The sequence below is a fragment of the Peromyscus maniculatus genome, chromosome 17 (assembly GCF_049852395.1).
Source record: "Peromyscus maniculatus bairdii isolate BWxNUB_F1_BW_parent chromosome 17, HU_Pman_BW_mat_3.1, whole genome shotgun sequence".
Classification (NCBI taxonomy): domain Eukaryota; kingdom Metazoa; phylum Chordata; class Mammalia; order Rodentia; family Cricetidae; genus Peromyscus; species Peromyscus maniculatus.
In genome coordinates this window covers 57,973,597-57,990,546 of record NC_134868.1, presented here as the reverse complement: position 1 = coordinate 57,990,546, position 16,950 = coordinate 57,973,597, and the positions used below count along the sequence as shown (strand labels likewise).

The window sequence follows — 16,950 nt, the reverse complement described above, 5'->3', positions numbered from 1 at the left end:
TGAACTCCATATGGAATTCTACACTGGATGTAAAACTTTGATAATCATGAGAGAGGAAAATATAGTACTGTTCAGTTACAGGTCTGGTTTTCACCATAAAAATCTGGAAGAAGGAACTTGTAGGAGATTATGAACTCTAACATAATGAAACCAACCGATCCTCTGGCAGCTCCCAGAACAGTAGAGAGGCATCAGCCTCTCAGACTCCCAAACTGTGTAAATGATTGCTGCAGGTGAGGGCAGCCCGTGCTGTGAGACGAGACGCTTTCTCATGTGGTTAGCGAAGGATGGCCCAATCTTTAGGGGTAATCTTTAGCACTTTTGTGTAAAGGCCTGTGAGTGGTTTCATATTTTCTAGGTAGAGCATCCTTCTTTAAGTACTAATAAGCATCAGTCCTTTGGGAGAGGGGCTTCTGGGTGGCTTGAGTTAGTGTACCTGGACAGGGCTCATGGTCTAACCATTCTAAGACCTTGTAAGCGACCCACTTTATTGGATAAAGCCTGCTCAGTGGACCCCATTTGAGGGCAGGACTCTATTCCATGGAGACTGTGATTGCTCAGACAGAGTGGCCCAGTATCTGGACAGACCTGAGGTCTTAGCTCTGCTCTGGGCAGTGCGCTGCAGGACCTGATGTCAGTCTGGGAAATGCTGGAGTCCCTGCTTCATGCCGGGCCCTTGTGTGTTTGCACAGTACATGTCATTGTGTTCCGGTGGCATTCTGGAGGTTTGGTTTGGCTCTGGTGGCTGCAGTTATAGGAACTCTGTCCTTGAAAGAACAGATTGTGGGAAGGCTTCTACCAACCTCAGAGAGTCTTACACAGCTCACATAACCTCAGCCTGGCTTTTTGCCCTTTCTGGACATTTTACATCTGTGAAAGGTAGCCACACTAATGATTAGAAATCTTCCCCAAATTCTCAACACATAGCAAGTGCTTGACTGACCTAAATGGTGATGTGTAATCAACTGTCCACTTGCTCCAAGTCATAGCACTCACTCCAGCATTTATTAGAAATATAAGCAGAGATGCAGGGATTCCTTCCTCCTGACAGCCCCGACACATCTTTCCTCTCCTCTTCCCTTCCTTCTTCCTTTCCCTCCCTTCCTCTCCCCTCCTTTATTCTCCTCCCAGGAGAAAGGAGGAAGAATGTTTACCTGTCCATGGTCCCATAGATGCTAGCTAGGCCGTGTGGCCCTGGACAGCAGCACAGTGTCAGCTGGTATCTTCTTAGAAATGCAGTTCCTAGGCCTCCTGCTCAGACCCACTACGTTGAGTTCGGGAGGGTGGCCTAACAGCAGTGGCCTAGCGGCCTCCTGGGGATTTTGATGCACACTCAGTTCAGATTGAGGGTCCTCTGGTCCAAATAAATAGCTGAGCCACTGCCTAGAAGCAGTGATGGGAGGACAATTGGTAGCGGAATTTGGAAAATGAAACCAGTTGGTGCTTTTGGCACCTCCTAGGAACAATAGAGCTTTGCCTGGAAGAGGAGGGTCACGTCAGCAGTTGATAGCTCTCCCGGGGCAGGTACATAAGTATCAGTGTAAAGGGTCCCAGGTTTGCCCTGTGTCCTGCTGGGTGAGCAGGAGGAGTCGGAGCTCTTGTCACCCCCCCCCCCCCCCCCCGAGTGGGACAATAGCTGAGACTCGGCCTTTGCACCCAGACTCACAGTGGGGCTCACGGATGTGCATGGAGACCAGATTCTGGGGATCAGAAGCCAGGCGAGTGAGGTCTGGGGTGCAGCTCACCCTCCTCTCCGTCTGCAGACTCACTACGCAGTGCAGGACACCAAGGGCTTCCACACGGAGGAAGATGTGGACGGGTTGCACGCCACCATCGAGTGTGAACAGCCACAGCCCGACCTCTACAAGTAAGCCGAGCGTGCTGACCGGAAGAGCCTGGGTGCAGTGCCGGAAAGGTCGCCTTCTGTTGCCTAGACAAGCACCATGCAGACCCGCAGCTCCCCAGAAGGAAGCCTAAGTGGTCCTTCCTTTGAGTGGTTTGAGTTAAGAGGGGTCATCTAAGCCGTGGGTGAAGACGCACAGGAAGTAGGATGAGGAAGGAGGAAAAGTCGAGTGGCCGGGCCGCCGCCGGTCATGCTGAAGAGTAGGATGAGCTAGCTGTGGTGGAGACGGGAGGTCCCGTCACTGCTACCGAGAGTAACGACGTGAGCTTTTCTGTTGCCAGGTTTGTGGGACGCATCAATGTTTACAACGACCTGAACGATCCTGTGGTGAGGTGAGTCTTCTTGGGAATCCAGGCCTTTATCATCTTCATTGTTATGTTAGATGTTCATGTTTTGATGGGTTCTACCCTGTCACTTGGTTTAGAAGGCAGGGCCATGCCTCCTAAGCAAGTTCCACTCTCCCACGTTGACTCTAGGGTTTGTCTGTGCATGTTGATGCGATGAAGATCCTGGAACCCTTGCCCTTGACACTCCCGATGGGTAGCCTCTCCAGCTAGGCAAGGCCAGAAACCTACAGGATGGTTCTTAATGAGGGCAGGGCCCAAACCCACTGTGAAAGGCACCTTCATGTGCTGTGACATCAGAGGTTTCCAGTACAGAGACCCGAGAGTAGAGCAGCCTGCCCGTGGCCATCACAGAGGGGGGGGGGGGATGCTTGGGGTTTCTCTCAGGCCTAACTAGGAAGAGAGGGCCTGCTGCTAGTGAGGAGGTGCTGTGTGCGCCCCGATCCACCTTCGCTGCCTCAGTGCCCACAGTCACAATATCTGCTGAGAGAGAGCAGCCTGCAGGGGCGGTCTGAGCCCAAGAGCCAGCCTGGTATTAGCCCTGGGTGCCACCTCCCAGGTCCCCATCTGAGCACCACATGCCGCCATCCACTTCAGATGTTCCATTACAGCCGTCTGCCCCAGACTGTTATATCTGGTGTGGTTGGTGAGGAAGTGTTTGGATTTATTGCTTAGGACATTGGCTTTCAGTAGGTTTTGAGGTTGATTTTTTTTTTTTTTGGCAGTTTAAGGAATTTCCCAATTATTGATATCCTAGTATCACTGTATGCTGAAGGAAACATTTGCTGGGAAGTAGAGGTAGAGTTTGGGGGATACCACAGAGTAAACAGTCACTGGAGTGTCCAGATCTGGCCTGGCTCTCATGGGACTCAGCAGCTGCTTTAAGGGAACAGCCTGGGAACTTCTTCTCATGTGTTTTTAGTGGTTATTTTTTGTTTGTGTTACTTATTTTTGAGACCTTATCTTGCTGTTAGCTAGAAAGGCCTTGAACAGCTGACCTTCCAGCCTATCCTCCTGAGTGCTGCCTCATGGTCTGGTGCCACCATTCCAGCTCTTACCCTGGTTTGTGGTCACCGTCTATCAGCAGGTTAGTAGGGCACTAACTTGGAGGAGGGCTGGAGGCGTTACTTTTGTTTTCAAAGAAGAGTTCCTTATTGCTTTGAAGACTAGACAGTGTGGACAGCTGATTTGTTTAGGATGAAAGGACAAATGAGGTTGTTCTCATGCCCATCGGTGAAGCTGAGGGAGCATGTACTATGGACCCCGAGCTTCACACCGAGGGGGAGCTGTGGCCCCAAGCTGGGGACCATGGTGCTAATGCACTTTGTATTTTGATAATAGCTGTAGCTCAGCCTTTCACACCAGGACTGTTTTTTGTCATTTGGATTCTTAAGATATTTGTAAATATTAGAAGTAATACAAACAGGAGGAAAATGTTTGCTTCTATCAGTCCCCCATCCAAATTCCCAGTTCACTCAGTTATATTTCTTCCTCAGTCTGTCCACACTAGCAGCAGAGTATTTTGTCAAGTACATTATCTTTAGAGCTCTCCAAGGCCCGTTTAAGGTGAGGCCGTTCGTTTTCATTCACATTTGTGACATGAATTATTGTAAGCAAGTTGCTAATAGACAATGACAGCCGGGGACAGCCGGGGACAGCCGGGGACTGTTGTCAGTGGCCGACAGACCGAAGGAGCCTCCAGGTGTCTGCTGACCGCCTCAGTGAGTCGCCCGAGCAGCTTCTTCCCTGGCCTCTTGCAGGCACATCTGAACCGTGTTGGCCAAGCACACTGGCCCACTGAGGGTGTGATGTCCTGTGCACTCACATCTGTGCAAAGGACGGACGAGTAAGCAAGTAAGGTCAAGGCACACATGCTCCTCTGTGACACACTGGTCACTGGCGTGTGCACCTGTGACACACTGGTCACTGGCGTATGCTCCTGTGACACACTGGTCACTGGCGTGTGCTCCTGTGACACACTGGTCACTGGCGTGTGCTCCTGTGACACACTGGTCACTGGTGTGTGCTCCTGTGACACACCGTGGTCCCTGGGATGCAGCTATAGGATTTAGTTCCGCTGCTTTGAATTTCCTTCACTGCTTAGAAGAACGGCATGCAGCTGCTGCCTGTGGGTAATCCTTGCATGCTGAACTTCTGCTCCGGAGGCCCAGAGGCCCAGCCTCCCTTCACACTAAAGAGGAGTCTCCAGGTCCTAAGGACGGGAGGGAAAGAGTTGAAGGATGGGGAAACCCAAAGTTCAAGCCTTCTCAGAACATTTTGAGGTCCCCTAGCACAGCCCCTCACATTGGAGGTGTGTTGGGAGAGGGTTGCTGGCCCTCCCTTGAGACCTCTTTTGTAGCAGGTCTAGGTGACATTTTTGATGTCCCTGGGTGTTCCAGGTGGTGCAGATAGTGACTCTTCCTGAAGAGTCTGTGGCTTCTGGGGAAATGTCATTGAAACTTTCAGGCTCCAGGTTATTTGAGGGTGGGTGTTCTGCTCCCTTGAGGCCTCTCAAATGCCACCATGGAGCTCCAGGTCCCCGTGAGTGACAGGCCAGGAAAACAGGACTAGATACAGTCCAGCAGGCGATGTCTCCGCCTCAGAGAAGCCCAGTGCTTATGCAGATGGACTTTGGTGATCTCAGTATGAGCAAATGCCCACTTTATCACTTCCTTTCCGGGCGATTGAATCGATTTCTAATCTCAAATCCCACCATTGCATCACGCCACTTCTGGTCTCCTTATCTTCCAGGCCATTGGGATCAGAAAACCTGCTGCTCAGAGGAGCCACACTCAAAAATACAGAGAAGATCTTTGGTAAATATTTTAATTTGCAAAGCACTGGTAATCATTTCTAAAATCTAGGCACACACTAAGCAAACCAAACTCCACAGCACCCTGAGAGGCCACCAGATGCTTTAAAGTCCCTCAGACTTGGTGCAGGGCGACTCCCTAAGAGATGAGTGCTGTGGTGTAACCTGAACCCACAGCCATGGCAGTGAAGGTCCTGGCTTGCTTATTGAGGATCTCAACTCACGACTGGGACCTTGAAGCTATATCCAGGAGATATTTCCAAAGCATTGTATGCAGGAGAGTTCTCTAAGTCTGCTTTTCGGGATTAGTACCTCCCATTGACATGTGCTGTTTCCTGTTTTAAATAACTTTTAAAATATACACTTGCCCGCTGCCAGATCACCCAGTATATTAGCAATGAACTGAAGAGTGTAAAGTGCAGATCAGATCTACGCAGAGAAGTCCTGAGTGTGAGGAATCTAGCTTCCTCAGGAAGATCGTTTGCTGGTTAACTTGGAGATATGACCTGTTTGTGTGAGCATCCTTTCTTGCAGAGTATGGGCATCTCACGGAATCTTCTGCTTCCAGGTGTGGCTATCTACACGGGCATGGAGACCAAGATGGCCCTGAACTATCAGTCCAAGTCCCAAAAGAGATCTGCTGTGGAAAAGTAAGGACAGCCCGCTGCGGCTACCTTCTAGCCATCACTGGCCGCTGTAGATGCAGCAGTGTCCTGGGGACCCACAGCATCCTCAGGGGACCCACAGTGTCCTCGGGGGGCCCACAGCATCCTCAGGGGACCCACAGTTTCCTCAGGGGGCCCATAGCATCCTCAGGGGACCCACAGTGTCCTCGGGGGGCCCACAGCATTCTCAGGGGACCTACAGTGTCCTCGGGGGGCCCACAGCATCCTCAGGGGACCCACAGTTTCCTCAGGGGCCCACAGCATCCTCAGGGGACCCACAGTGTCTTCTAGGGGCCCACAGCATCCTCAGGGGACCCACAGTTTCCTCGGAGGGCCCACAGCATCCTCAGGGGACCCACAGTTTCCTCAGGGGCCCACAGCATCCTCAGGGGACCCACAGTTTCCTCAGGGGCCCACAGCATCCTCAGGGGACCCACAGTGTCCTCAGGGGACCCACAGCATCCTCGGGGGACCCACAGTGTCCTCGGGGGACCCACAGTGTCCTCGGGGGGCCCACAGCATCCTTGGGGGACCCACAGTGTCCTCGGGGGCCCACAGCATCCTTGGGGGACCCACAGTGTCCTTGGGGGCCCACTCCTCCAGGGACTGGAGCTACTAACCACAGAGCCTTTTCCTCGGGGGATTTCCTTGCTTTCCTCTCGGTGAGATAAATGACTGCACCCCTCTCTCTGCTAACACACTGCCTGTAAGTCATTCCCCAAAGTCCTGATCTGGGGTCAGTCACAGATGCCTCGTATCCCCAGCCACTGATCCAGGCAAACCTCACAATGGGGGTCATATTCAGCCCCTTCCAACCCAGGGACTTGAGAGGAACCAAGTGTGCCCTGATGTGGTTTTACGGAGGTCACTGAGCAGAGTGAATATTTTCCACTAGACAGGGAACCACTGACAAGTGTCAGGATGGGGGGTAGACTTATGAGAACGTGGAGTCTGAGGCTTTGTCATCTCGGCCCCTTGTCGGAGTTATCCTGCTTGATGTGGACGGCCTCCATGTCACAGAGTGAAGCAACGGGAGCTAGTTAGTTACCGTGTGCAGGACGCTGGCAGGTGACCTGGGGTGCCGTCCCTGGGCCTTCTGCGGCTGTGTTGAGCGTGAAAATGGGGGTGGGCCTTTCCTCAGCTGGGAAGCTCTGCTTGCAGACATCTGTGTGACACTTGGGCTTCAGAAGCAGACCTGCCCCAAATCCGCCTCCTCGTGATTCAGCACAGGCATTTTCTAGCCTCACGCGCTTCTCTCACTCTAGAGTGAGAATCACTAAGCTCTCAGCTCATTTGGTGGCACCTGATGGCCGACGAAGCTGACTCCAGCTGTCCCTTTTCTGTAAGCAGGAGTTCCCATGGTCCAAAGAGGTTCATCAGTGAACACATGGCAGCATGTACCTTTCCCTCTCCTCTTATGGCTCTGGTCCTGTGTCCTGAGCATTAGCAAAGGTGGCTGTGAATGAGCTGAGTCTTACTGGGCCAGGCTGGACACTGCCCTCCAGGGCATTGCTGGGTGTCCTGTGCTGTCCCTTCGTGGTGAGGAAGGACCAGGAGCAGCCTCTGAAGGCTGGGCTGTTTCGCTGTAGGTCAATGAATACATTTCTGATCGTGTACCTCTGCATCCTGGTGAGCAAGGCCCTGATCAACACGGTGCTGAAGTACGTGTGGCAGAGCGAGCCCTTCCGAGATGAGCCATGGTACAACCAGAAGACTGAGTCAGAGCGCCAGAGGAATCTGGTATGGAAGCACTTCCCTTGTGTGAGGGAGGTGACCTGGGGCCGTTGTCACAAAAAACGATGGTGCCAAGAAACTACAAAGGTGAATTAGCTTCAGGCAGAATGGAGCCTCGCCTGATTTTAGGACAGAGGCCATCACTGGCACATGGTGTGGGCAGGTATGAGCTGCCTGCTGTCCCTGGACACTAGAATGTACAAGCCTGGAAAGTATTTGTTTCCACAGGAAATGTAGGGACCAAAATCATTTTGATGTTTCCAAAGCTCAACACATCACTGAGATAAACGCTGCTTTTTGTGGTAACTAGGGGACAAAAGGCTCTGACCTCAGAGCAGGGCCATGTGCACACTGATGTCACATCAGGGCTGTGTGCAGATGTCGCCCTGTGTACAAGCACAGACCCTGCATGATGCTGGGCTCCATCTGTCAGATAGCCTCTCCCTGATAGCTTCAAAGGTAGGAATAAACTGTACAGAGCAGTCATTCAGAGCTGAGTGTGGCGGTGCGTGCCTGTAATCCCAGCACTAGGCTGAGACAGGAATCGTGAGTTTGAAGAGAAAGCCACTGTATAGCAAGGTCCCATCTCGTCCTAAGTTTGGGGATTGTTAGGCACAGAGGGACATCATGAATACTCAAAAGTGGCGTTCCCATTGGGCCCTACTTAGCATGGCCTCTCCACATCCTGACGGCGTGGTTAGTGTGAGCTCTGTCCCTGTCCCCCACGTCTCCACCAGCACAGCCATCTGATTCTACTCTGGGTCTTAACAAGACATGGCAGGCAATGGTCCCTAGTGGATCTCTGTATTTGGGTGGAAGTACTTGTGTTGACGTATCTGACTGGGGTAAGAGATGGCAATCTGAGGCTTCCTGTCCTTGCCATGTGACCTGCAGCTTCCTTATGCGGCCAATGCTCTCAGTTCCTCAGGGCCTTCACCGACTTCCTGGCCTTCATGGTCCTCTTCAATTACATCATCCCGGTGTCCATGTACGTCACAGTGGAGATGCAGAAGTTCCTCGGTTCCTACTTCATCACCTGGGACGAAGACATGTTCGATGAGGAGATGGGGGAAGGGCCTCTGGTCAACACCTCCGATCTGAACGAGGAGCTGGGACAGGTCAGTGTCTCTAGAGACTGCATGACTCCTCAGCGGTCTGGGCGCTCCTCGATTAGCGGTAACTCGTCCAGGTCATGCACTCGGCGTGTAGCTATGCTGCAGTGGGGGAAAGTCAGAAGTGAGGGCAGCAGCGGAAAGACACTCACAGTCTTTTTGAGTCTCCTGGGTGCGTCTTTTTTAACTTGACTTATATAATACAGTCAGTATGGTTCTTTTAACTTTATAACGTGAAAAGTTGATTGCGTTAGCTGATTGGAGTGAGCTCAAACCCTGGGCTTGCTTTCTTATTTATTCTGGGCCTTGTAGTTGAAAGAGCATTGAGCGCGGTGGGAGGCCACGGTCCTAGCACTTTCTGTCAGGCATCGCTTTTTTTATTTCTGTGTGACATTTAACCTCAGAGCAAGCTAGGCGAGCAAACTGAGACTTAGGGCAGCTTTCTGGGGCAGTGTGTTGCAGAGTTAATGAATGCATGGTTTGCAGAACCAGAGTTCCTGTAGCTCAGGATTCGAGTGTCATGGTCTGTACTCTGAATGAGTATCAGAGTTCTGCCTTTCCAGTGTTGCAGAGTGGGATAACAGATGTGAGGCAGCAGTCACAGCATCTGTGATAGCCATCAGGGGCTTCGCCTTGTGAGGACAGGGCTGGTGCACACCACGGCTGTTGCCCTGTGTTCTGTATGAGACCACCAGGGTCCCACAGAGTAGGAGACATGCACCCACATCTGCTGACTGCAGACCTCAGTGTTGCTACATGGAAAAGGATACCCCGAAAGGCTCCTTCCATCTCACCCAGCCCCAAGGGGAGCCTCTGACCTTTCCCAGCCTTATGTCACTGGAAGGGCCATTTGGCAAATGGCAATTCATTAAATGAATAATTCATTTGAATCGGAAACTACAGCCTGCCCTGTGGTTTCATAGCAATACCATGTAAACGGTCTGTAGACTGACAGGCGCATGACCCCACCTACCTTGGGGAATAATACATTTGTTACCTAAGAGGACGTCTTTCTGATGCGTTCCTCCAGGGTATTTCAGGCCCCACCTCCTGGGTAACGCATGTGGTCTGGCCTTCAGAAATCGGTTAAGGGAATGTCAGGGGATGCCCTGGGACAAGATGGCTCTCCCAACCTAGAGTCCCTCACAGAACTCAACTCTGTCCTGTCCTAAGCAAGGCAGGCTACAGCCTGTATTCAATGAACTGGGCCACTGAGGATAAGACCAATTGGTGACTCCACAAAGCAGTGCCCCATGAATGTCGGTGAGCAATGCCTCTCAGTCTACACAGTGGAGCAACATGGCAGTTGTGCCTGTGAGACAGGAACTACCCTCCAGCCAGTGTCTGTGTCTGGGGCTTCGTGCATTTTCCTGTGACCCTCCTATCCCTGTGATGTCAGCTCTCACATCCATGTCATGTGCAGGAGGAACCGAGGCTGGAAAGCTTTCCCAGCTGTCATAGGAGTCAGGTGTGGAACCACTGCTGTCATGAAAGACGCATCGCCTCTGACTGCAGTCCCTGCCTGTGACTGCCTAGCGGGGCTCATGCCTTTGATCACCAGCGTCCTTGAGGGCACAGGCACAAACTAGCAGCAGCTCCAGAGTGAGCACTTGCCACGATCCAGTGGGGCTCATCCCTGGCATGCCAGGGTGGGCCAGCACACACAGATCGTTAGGTAGACAGTGTCACACCACGTTGCAGGAACGTACAAGCCAGACAACTATCCACAGACACAGAGGATGTAGACAGTTTCATGGCAAGTGAGGGAATGAAGGCATATCCTAACACAACACAGACCATGTGTAGCAGCCCATAGCCAGCGTCACACTCCGTGGAGGAATGTCAAACGTCCTCTAAGTTTGACAGGTAGACCAGGAGCAGCAGAGGACTCCTGCTCTTCCCCACCTACTCAGTAAGGGGCTGCAGGAGAGAAGAAGAAAGTTAAATTGTCCCTGTTTGCAGACAACTGTATAAAACCCTGAAGACCAACAAGAAACTATTAGAACTAGTAAATTCAGTAAAGTTGAAGGGTGTGAGCGCAAACACATAAAATCGGAGTCCAACATTAATGTCAGACTCCTGGGTGAAAGACTCACAGACCTGTCTAAAATAGTGATAACCATGTTTCCTTGGCGTCTCCAGCCAACAGAAATAGTTGGATTAGCATCAGGAATTTTGGCTGGAGAAATGGCTCGGCAGTTAAGAGCCCTTACTGCTCTTGGAGGAGCCCAGAGTTTGGTTACCAGTACCCATGAAGGGCAGCGTACAGCCACTTGTAATTCCAGCTCCCAGAGATCCAACATACTCTTCTGGCTTCCACAGGCACCTGATCTCATGTGTGCACACCCTTACACAGACACCCATACATACACATAATTTTGTTTTGTTGTTTTTGTTTTTCAAGAGAGGGTTTCTCTGTATAACAGCGCTGGCTGTCCTAGAACTAGCTCTGTAGTTATTCACAGAGATCCGCCTGCCTCTGCCTCCTGAGTGCTGGGATTAAAGGTGTGTGCCATCCCCAGCGCGCCACCGCCACCTGGCAACTTTTTTTTATCTTAAAAATTTTAAACCTTTGTTCATAAAACTGCATAGCATAGTTGATAGGAAGATCAACCAAGGTAATGTCCAGTGCCTGGCATACACTAAGAACTAATAAATGTCCATTGTAATTTTTTAAATTGTTATCATAGTCACAGAAATTGGCCACCTGCTGGGTCCTTAGGGATGTAGCCAGCACACCTTCCCTGGATGGGTGACCCTGGAAGAGGCCCCACGGGCTTTGGCTGGTGTTTAAACAGCATTGCTCTGTGCGTGTGGTTGGTTTGTTACGGACAAGCACAGGTGAAGGGCACATCTCCTGGGGTTTGTGAAACATGTTCCTGGGCTAGACCCTTGTGGGGTGCATGGTCTGACTCTCCCTCTGCACCCCACCCCGACCCCCAGTGTGCTTGATTCCACCTACTCCAGAGCTGTGCAAGGGCCTGGAGGCTCAGCTGTCCGTGATGGGTGTGTAGCCTGTGGTCCACTTTCGGTCACAGTTGAAGGCTGGAGGGAGGCATCCTCGGCACTCTGTGCTTTCTTCCTGGAGTGTCTTTGCCCTTCTCCTTGTGTGCATTCTGTCTTCTAACCCTCTCCTCAGCCTGGAGCCTCGACCTCTCGGGCTCGTAGAGAAGGTTCTTCCTCCTCTCATCCGTGCTGTCCTGATTAAGGAGAGGCAGGGCTTCCCTCATCCTGCTCTTCACAGACACGTGGAGCCCTGGTTCCCTGGAGGCCCAGTTCTGCAAGGCCACATTGTATTCTGCTTCCTATTTGTCACCAGGGTGAGGAGGGTAGGGCCTCCTCCCCCGAAATTGCGCCTGTGTGGGTAAAGGAGGGTGCCATGGGCACCCTCGCGTGACACTGGAGCTGTCTGGACAGACTCTCAGAATCCTGTCCCACTAGGATTGTAACAGGCGTGGGCTAAGAATTGTCACCTGCCTAAATATGGCTTGACCTGAGTGTGGGGTACCCTCAGGTGGAGTACATCTTCACAGACAAGACGGGCACCCTCACAGAGAACAACATGGCCTTCAAGGAGTGCTGCATCGAAGGCCAGGTCTACGTCCCCCATGTCATCTGCAACGGGCAGGTCCTTCCCGACTCTTCCGGCATCGATATGATCGACTCCTCCCCGGGTGTCAGCGGAAGGGTAGGTTTCAGCTCCTCGGGGGAGGGTGTGCTGTGCCACATGGTCAAGGATGTGAGGAGGTGCCACACGGTCAAGGATGTGAGGAGGTGCCACATGGTCAAGGATGTGAGGAGGTGCCACACGGTCAAGGATGTGAGGAGGTGGGATGCTCTCACTCACAGAAGCTGCCCCCTTCATCTGAGCAATACAGCCAAGTCAGGAATCCTTTGTAGGACTTCAGTGAGGCCATGGTTAGAATCTACCGTGGGACAGGAGGACCTGACAGTGATTCCTCTGATAGAATTGACCAAACAGACCGGGACAAATGGGACCGGTAGTATGCTGAGTATAGTGTGACTATACACAGTTTGCGTGTGTACAAAGCTGCATGTGCATACAGACACCTAGGCACATACACATATGTATTTACACGCACATAGAGATATGTATACATATGCTACACTTGGGCTCACACGCACACACCAGAGTGCCGTAGCCTCGGGTCTTAAGTGTTCAAATTCCAGCACCAGTTGTATGGTGACTAAGGGATAAATCATGACTGCAGAACCTGAGGGCTCCACTGAGAGCCAGAAGTGACCTCTTGATGATAGATGAGCAGCTCACATCCAGAACGCTGGCTCCTACAAAGTGAGCTCCGATTGGCGTCCTATTCTCACAGAAAGGAAGGGGTAGATCCGGTGGCCGTCCCGAGACCTGAACGCACCCCAAATCCCACAGCCCATTGACTGTCAGGGAAGCCTGTCATGGGTCACCGCTGTCCAGCTGCTGAGGACCTCAGGGACCTTTGAACTCTGACTGCAGGGTGTAGCCAGCACTGCGGAAGCCGAGCTCAGACCTGGGTCCGCCTGCCGTGACCTCATGCACAGCTCTTCAGCTCAGCGTGGGGCTCCTAGCTTCTGCGTCCAGGGCTGTGTTGTGATTGAGCCGCAGGCTGCAGGCACACTGCTGGAGGTTAAGTCATGCCGAGGGCGGTGTCCTTTGCCAGGCAGACTGCCACTGTGGCCAGGAACGAGTGTGCCAACTACGTAGGTGACATTTTCCCACCATGACATGCCATTCCTGAGAGTGCTTATATCCACGCCCTCCTGGTTCCTAGAAGTGTCGCGATGAGCAAAACCCCTTCTTTTGGTCTTCACTGCCTATTAATACTTACACAAGTTGCCATGGCAACTCTGGAGCATGAAGGAGTCACACACGTGCTTCTCTTTGTAACCACGGAGACAGGCTAATGACAGCTCACCCCCGGGAGGTCTTAGCCTCTGCTTTGCAGACCTGTCCAGTCTCTCTCACGTTCTTCCCACAGCAGGCAGAGGTGTTAGAGTTGCCCTGACTGTCTCCACAGGAACGGGAGGAGCTGTTTTTCAGGGCTATCTGCCTGTGCCACACCGTCCAGGTGAAGGATGACGATCATGGGGATGACGTAGACGGTCCGCGGAAATCTCCCGACTCCAAGTCCTGTGTGTACATCTCATCCTCGCCTGATGAGGTCGCTCTGGTTGAAGGTGTGCAGAGGTGAGTCAGACCCGGGCTCAGAGAGTGTTGGGGTGAAGGGTCTACGACCCAGAAAAACTGTACTCTGACCTCTGTGACCTCATGTCCCTTGCACTCTGTGGAGGTGGCTTTCCTGGCCAGCAACACAAGCCCTTGTTGCTGTGTTTTCAGTGCTTAAAGCTGTCTAGACAGAGCCCTGTCCCCAGGTCTTCCCTTGGATCCTAAGACACCAAGGCCAACTCTGCAGCTCTCTCTGTCACCTGACCCAGAGAGCTAGTCACCTGACCTGGAGAGCTAGTCACCTGACCCAGAGAGTTAGTCAACTGATCCAGAGAGTTAGCAGCTGGATGCCAGGCTCTGCTCATCACTGCTTTCTTTGTGTTGGTTCTTTCCATCTGGGATGTTTACACCGACCAGGGGTCTTCCTGGAGTTCTTTCTGCTGTGGGAGATGTGGCATGTTACACAGACATCCAGAAAACCGCTCCAATACATACATACACACAAAACAAAACAAAACAAAAAACTCTTGAGGCTATGTGTAGGAGCATTTATAGCCGTGGTTCTCAACCTGTGGGTTGTAACCCCTTTGGGGGTCACATATCAGACATCCTGCATCCCAGATATTTACATTATGATTCATCACAGTGGCAAAATTATAGTTACGAAGTAGCAATGAGATCATTTTATGGTTGGGGGGCGGGTCACTACAACATGAAGAACTGTATTAGGAAGGTTGAGAACCATTGGTTTATGGGGTGAAGCCATGGCTGCTGTAGATATAGGAAAGTCAGGTCAGGCTGTTCAACCATCCCTGTAGCTCTTCTCTTCCCAGGGGTCTTTGTCTCAGCTGAGCCAGCTCCCCCTGGAGCAGGTGGCTGATATCACCCATATGCCCAGCACCTGCCTGCTGTGACATCCAGCTGGTGCTGGATGGGCGGTGTGTTCTGTCCCAGCTTTTGGTAAGCTGCTCAGCCAGACCCTCTGCACTGTCCGGAAGCTGCCCCGTGGCTGGAGGTGTTTGTCTCTGCAGCAGAGGGCGGTGGGGTAATAACATTGCAGACAGCCACCGTGGGCCTGCGTCCTGTCTGATAACTAGGTTGACCGGGGGCTGCATAATTTATATCAGAAACAAAACAAACCTAGAGTGTGTTTCTCACAGTTTGGGGCTGGGAGGCCCAGGGTCAAGGCAGCAGCATCTCAGAGGGTTTCTCGCTGTGCCCAGAATGGTGGCAGTATGCAGAGAAGACAGAGAACACAATTATTCTGTGTCTGAGGAGCCCTCTCCTGCAGTGGCCTAAGTATTCATTTCATGAGGGGCCAAGTCTCCCTGGCCAGCTACTCTTGACACTTGCACTAGGGTTCAGTTTCCAGCCCAGGGACTTTGGTGACTGCTCATCCTGTGGCAGATAGCCTCTGAAGCTTTTCTTTCTCCTGAAGCCCACTAATCAGTTAGTGAAACGTGGTTGGAAGCAAGACGTGCAGCCCAGACACCTGGTGCTGGCTTTCCACAAGCCCCCCCCCCCATCCACAGAGTGCACCTCCTCACTGTAGGCATGCAAACTCTTGGGTCATTTCTAAGGTGGTCCATAAGTCCGAATCCCTGTGCCCTGGCTTTATACTGCACCCAACTCCCTAGCTTACTGAAAGTGCTTCCTCTCAAGGAAGGCTGCCTCTGTAAAGCGAGGGCTCCCCGGAAGAGGCCTGTCTGGACCCCAGACTCAGCTCTGCTCTGGCCTCTCCCTCCGCAGGCTTGGTTTCACGTACCTGAGACTGAAGGACAATTACATGGAAATCCTGAACAGGGAGAATGACATCGAGAGGTGAGGAGCTCCTGCATGCAGTTGTGTCACTGGGAAAGGACTGCGTCCACTTGTTGCAGTGAGATGCCCAGGACTGTGTGAGAGGCAGGGCTGCACCCTGCAGACACCCTGCAGACACCCTGCAGGCCTGCAGAGGTCCTGTCCGAGCCGGGCCCTGAACTCAAGGCAGCTCCAGCCCCGGAGCCCCGGCAGGCCTCCGGGAGAGGTTTTCAGACTTGGCGTGAGAGTTGCAGGCTCTTCCGATATTCCAACTGAGACATAGACATTATGACTCTTTTGGGAGGAGTCAGAGCCTGGACTGACCCGTCCCCACTCTTAAATACTGATCCCCACACAAGGCTGGAGCTGGGCATCCTGTGAGGCCCAGGACATCCAAGGGGGCATCCACACAGTGTGGACAGGGCACAGGGAGAGGTGAGATGCCCACTTCCTGCTGTGGCAATCCTTTGGCAATCACTCAGACTCAGCACCCACTTGGCAGCAGAGAATATAATAGGTGCCCCCTTTCTGTTTCAGATTTGAATTGCTAGAAGTTCTGAGTTTTGACTCTGTGCGGAGAAGAATGAGTGTGATTGTAAAATCTACTACAGGTAAGGTTTCTCCTGATGTTACATGGTGGTTTTCTTCTGATGGATAATTCTTTCGGATCTTTAAGGGTTTGGGACATAAGAACTATTCCACATTCGTGTGTGTACATTCGAGAGTGTGTAGGCCCTAGGTGTCACACTTCAGGTAGTGTCCCCTCCTCTGTTTGATCTTAGGGTCTCTCACTGGCCTGGATCTCACTGAGTAGGACAGACTGCCTGGCTAGAAGTCCCCTGTCCTGCCTCCCCAGCACTGACACTCCCAATGCGTGCTTCTGTGCCTCGCTTTTTTCACATGGGCTCTGGGGATTGAACCCAGGCCATCATTCTCGCAAGGCAGATTCTTTACCACCTGAGCTGTCTCCCCCCTCTCCATTTACTGCATTTGTAAAGGCACAGGTAAACTCGTCTACAGTAACAGCTTTGGAAAGAAGTGAGTACTATCCAAGCCTCCTGCAGACACTCATCTCCTCTGTGAATGTCCTACTGCTGTGCTCCACACACATCTAAAGCACCGTATTTAAGGACATGGGAGTGTGTAGATATTTCTGTACTAGAATTCAGAATACTCATTGCAGTGGATTTCCAGGCTGGCTGGTTGCTATGACGATGGCTCTTTATTTGGGAGTGGCACTTTCTGGTTTGTGGCTAAAGTGTGGGATGGTGAGGGAGTGGGTGCAGTGGGACCCCTTGACCAGGTGGTTCTGTTTGCCCCGCCGTGTGATCTCCATGTGGGTTGGCGCTCGCCTCCCCCCCCCCCCCATGTAGCTCTGCGGCTGTCCTTCTCTGTCAGCAT

General features: G+C 52.2%; 1 protein-coding gene across 6 annotated transcripts in view; it reads left to right on the top strand.

Annotated features, from left to right (window-relative positions):
- Positions 1-16,950, top strand: part of Atp11a (ATPase phospholipid transporting 11A) — a 112,785-nt gene that overhangs the window by 61,686 nt on the left and 34,149 nt on the right. For all 6 annotated transcript variants that reach the window (XM_076553728.1, XM_006981313.4, XM_076553727.1 and 3 more), the window contains exons 7-16: positions 1,764-1,867; positions 2,185-2,235; positions 4,999-5,063; positions 5,628-5,709; positions 7,314-7,464; positions 8,379-8,576; positions 12,085-12,258; positions 13,601-13,770; positions 15,499-15,570; positions 16,087-16,160. In XM_076553728.1, coding sequence (XP_076409843.1) covers positions 1,764-1,867; positions 2,185-2,235; positions 4,999-5,063; positions 5,628-5,709; positions 7,314-7,464; positions 8,379-8,576; positions 12,085-12,258; positions 13,601-13,770; positions 15,499-15,570; positions 16,087-16,160 — 1,141 coding nt within the window. The remainder of the gene's footprint in view (positions 1-1,763; positions 1,868-2,184; positions 2,236-4,998; positions 5,064-5,627; positions 5,710-7,313; positions 7,465-8,378; positions 8,577-12,084; positions 12,259-13,600; positions 13,771-15,498; positions 15,571-16,086; positions 16,161-16,950) is intronic.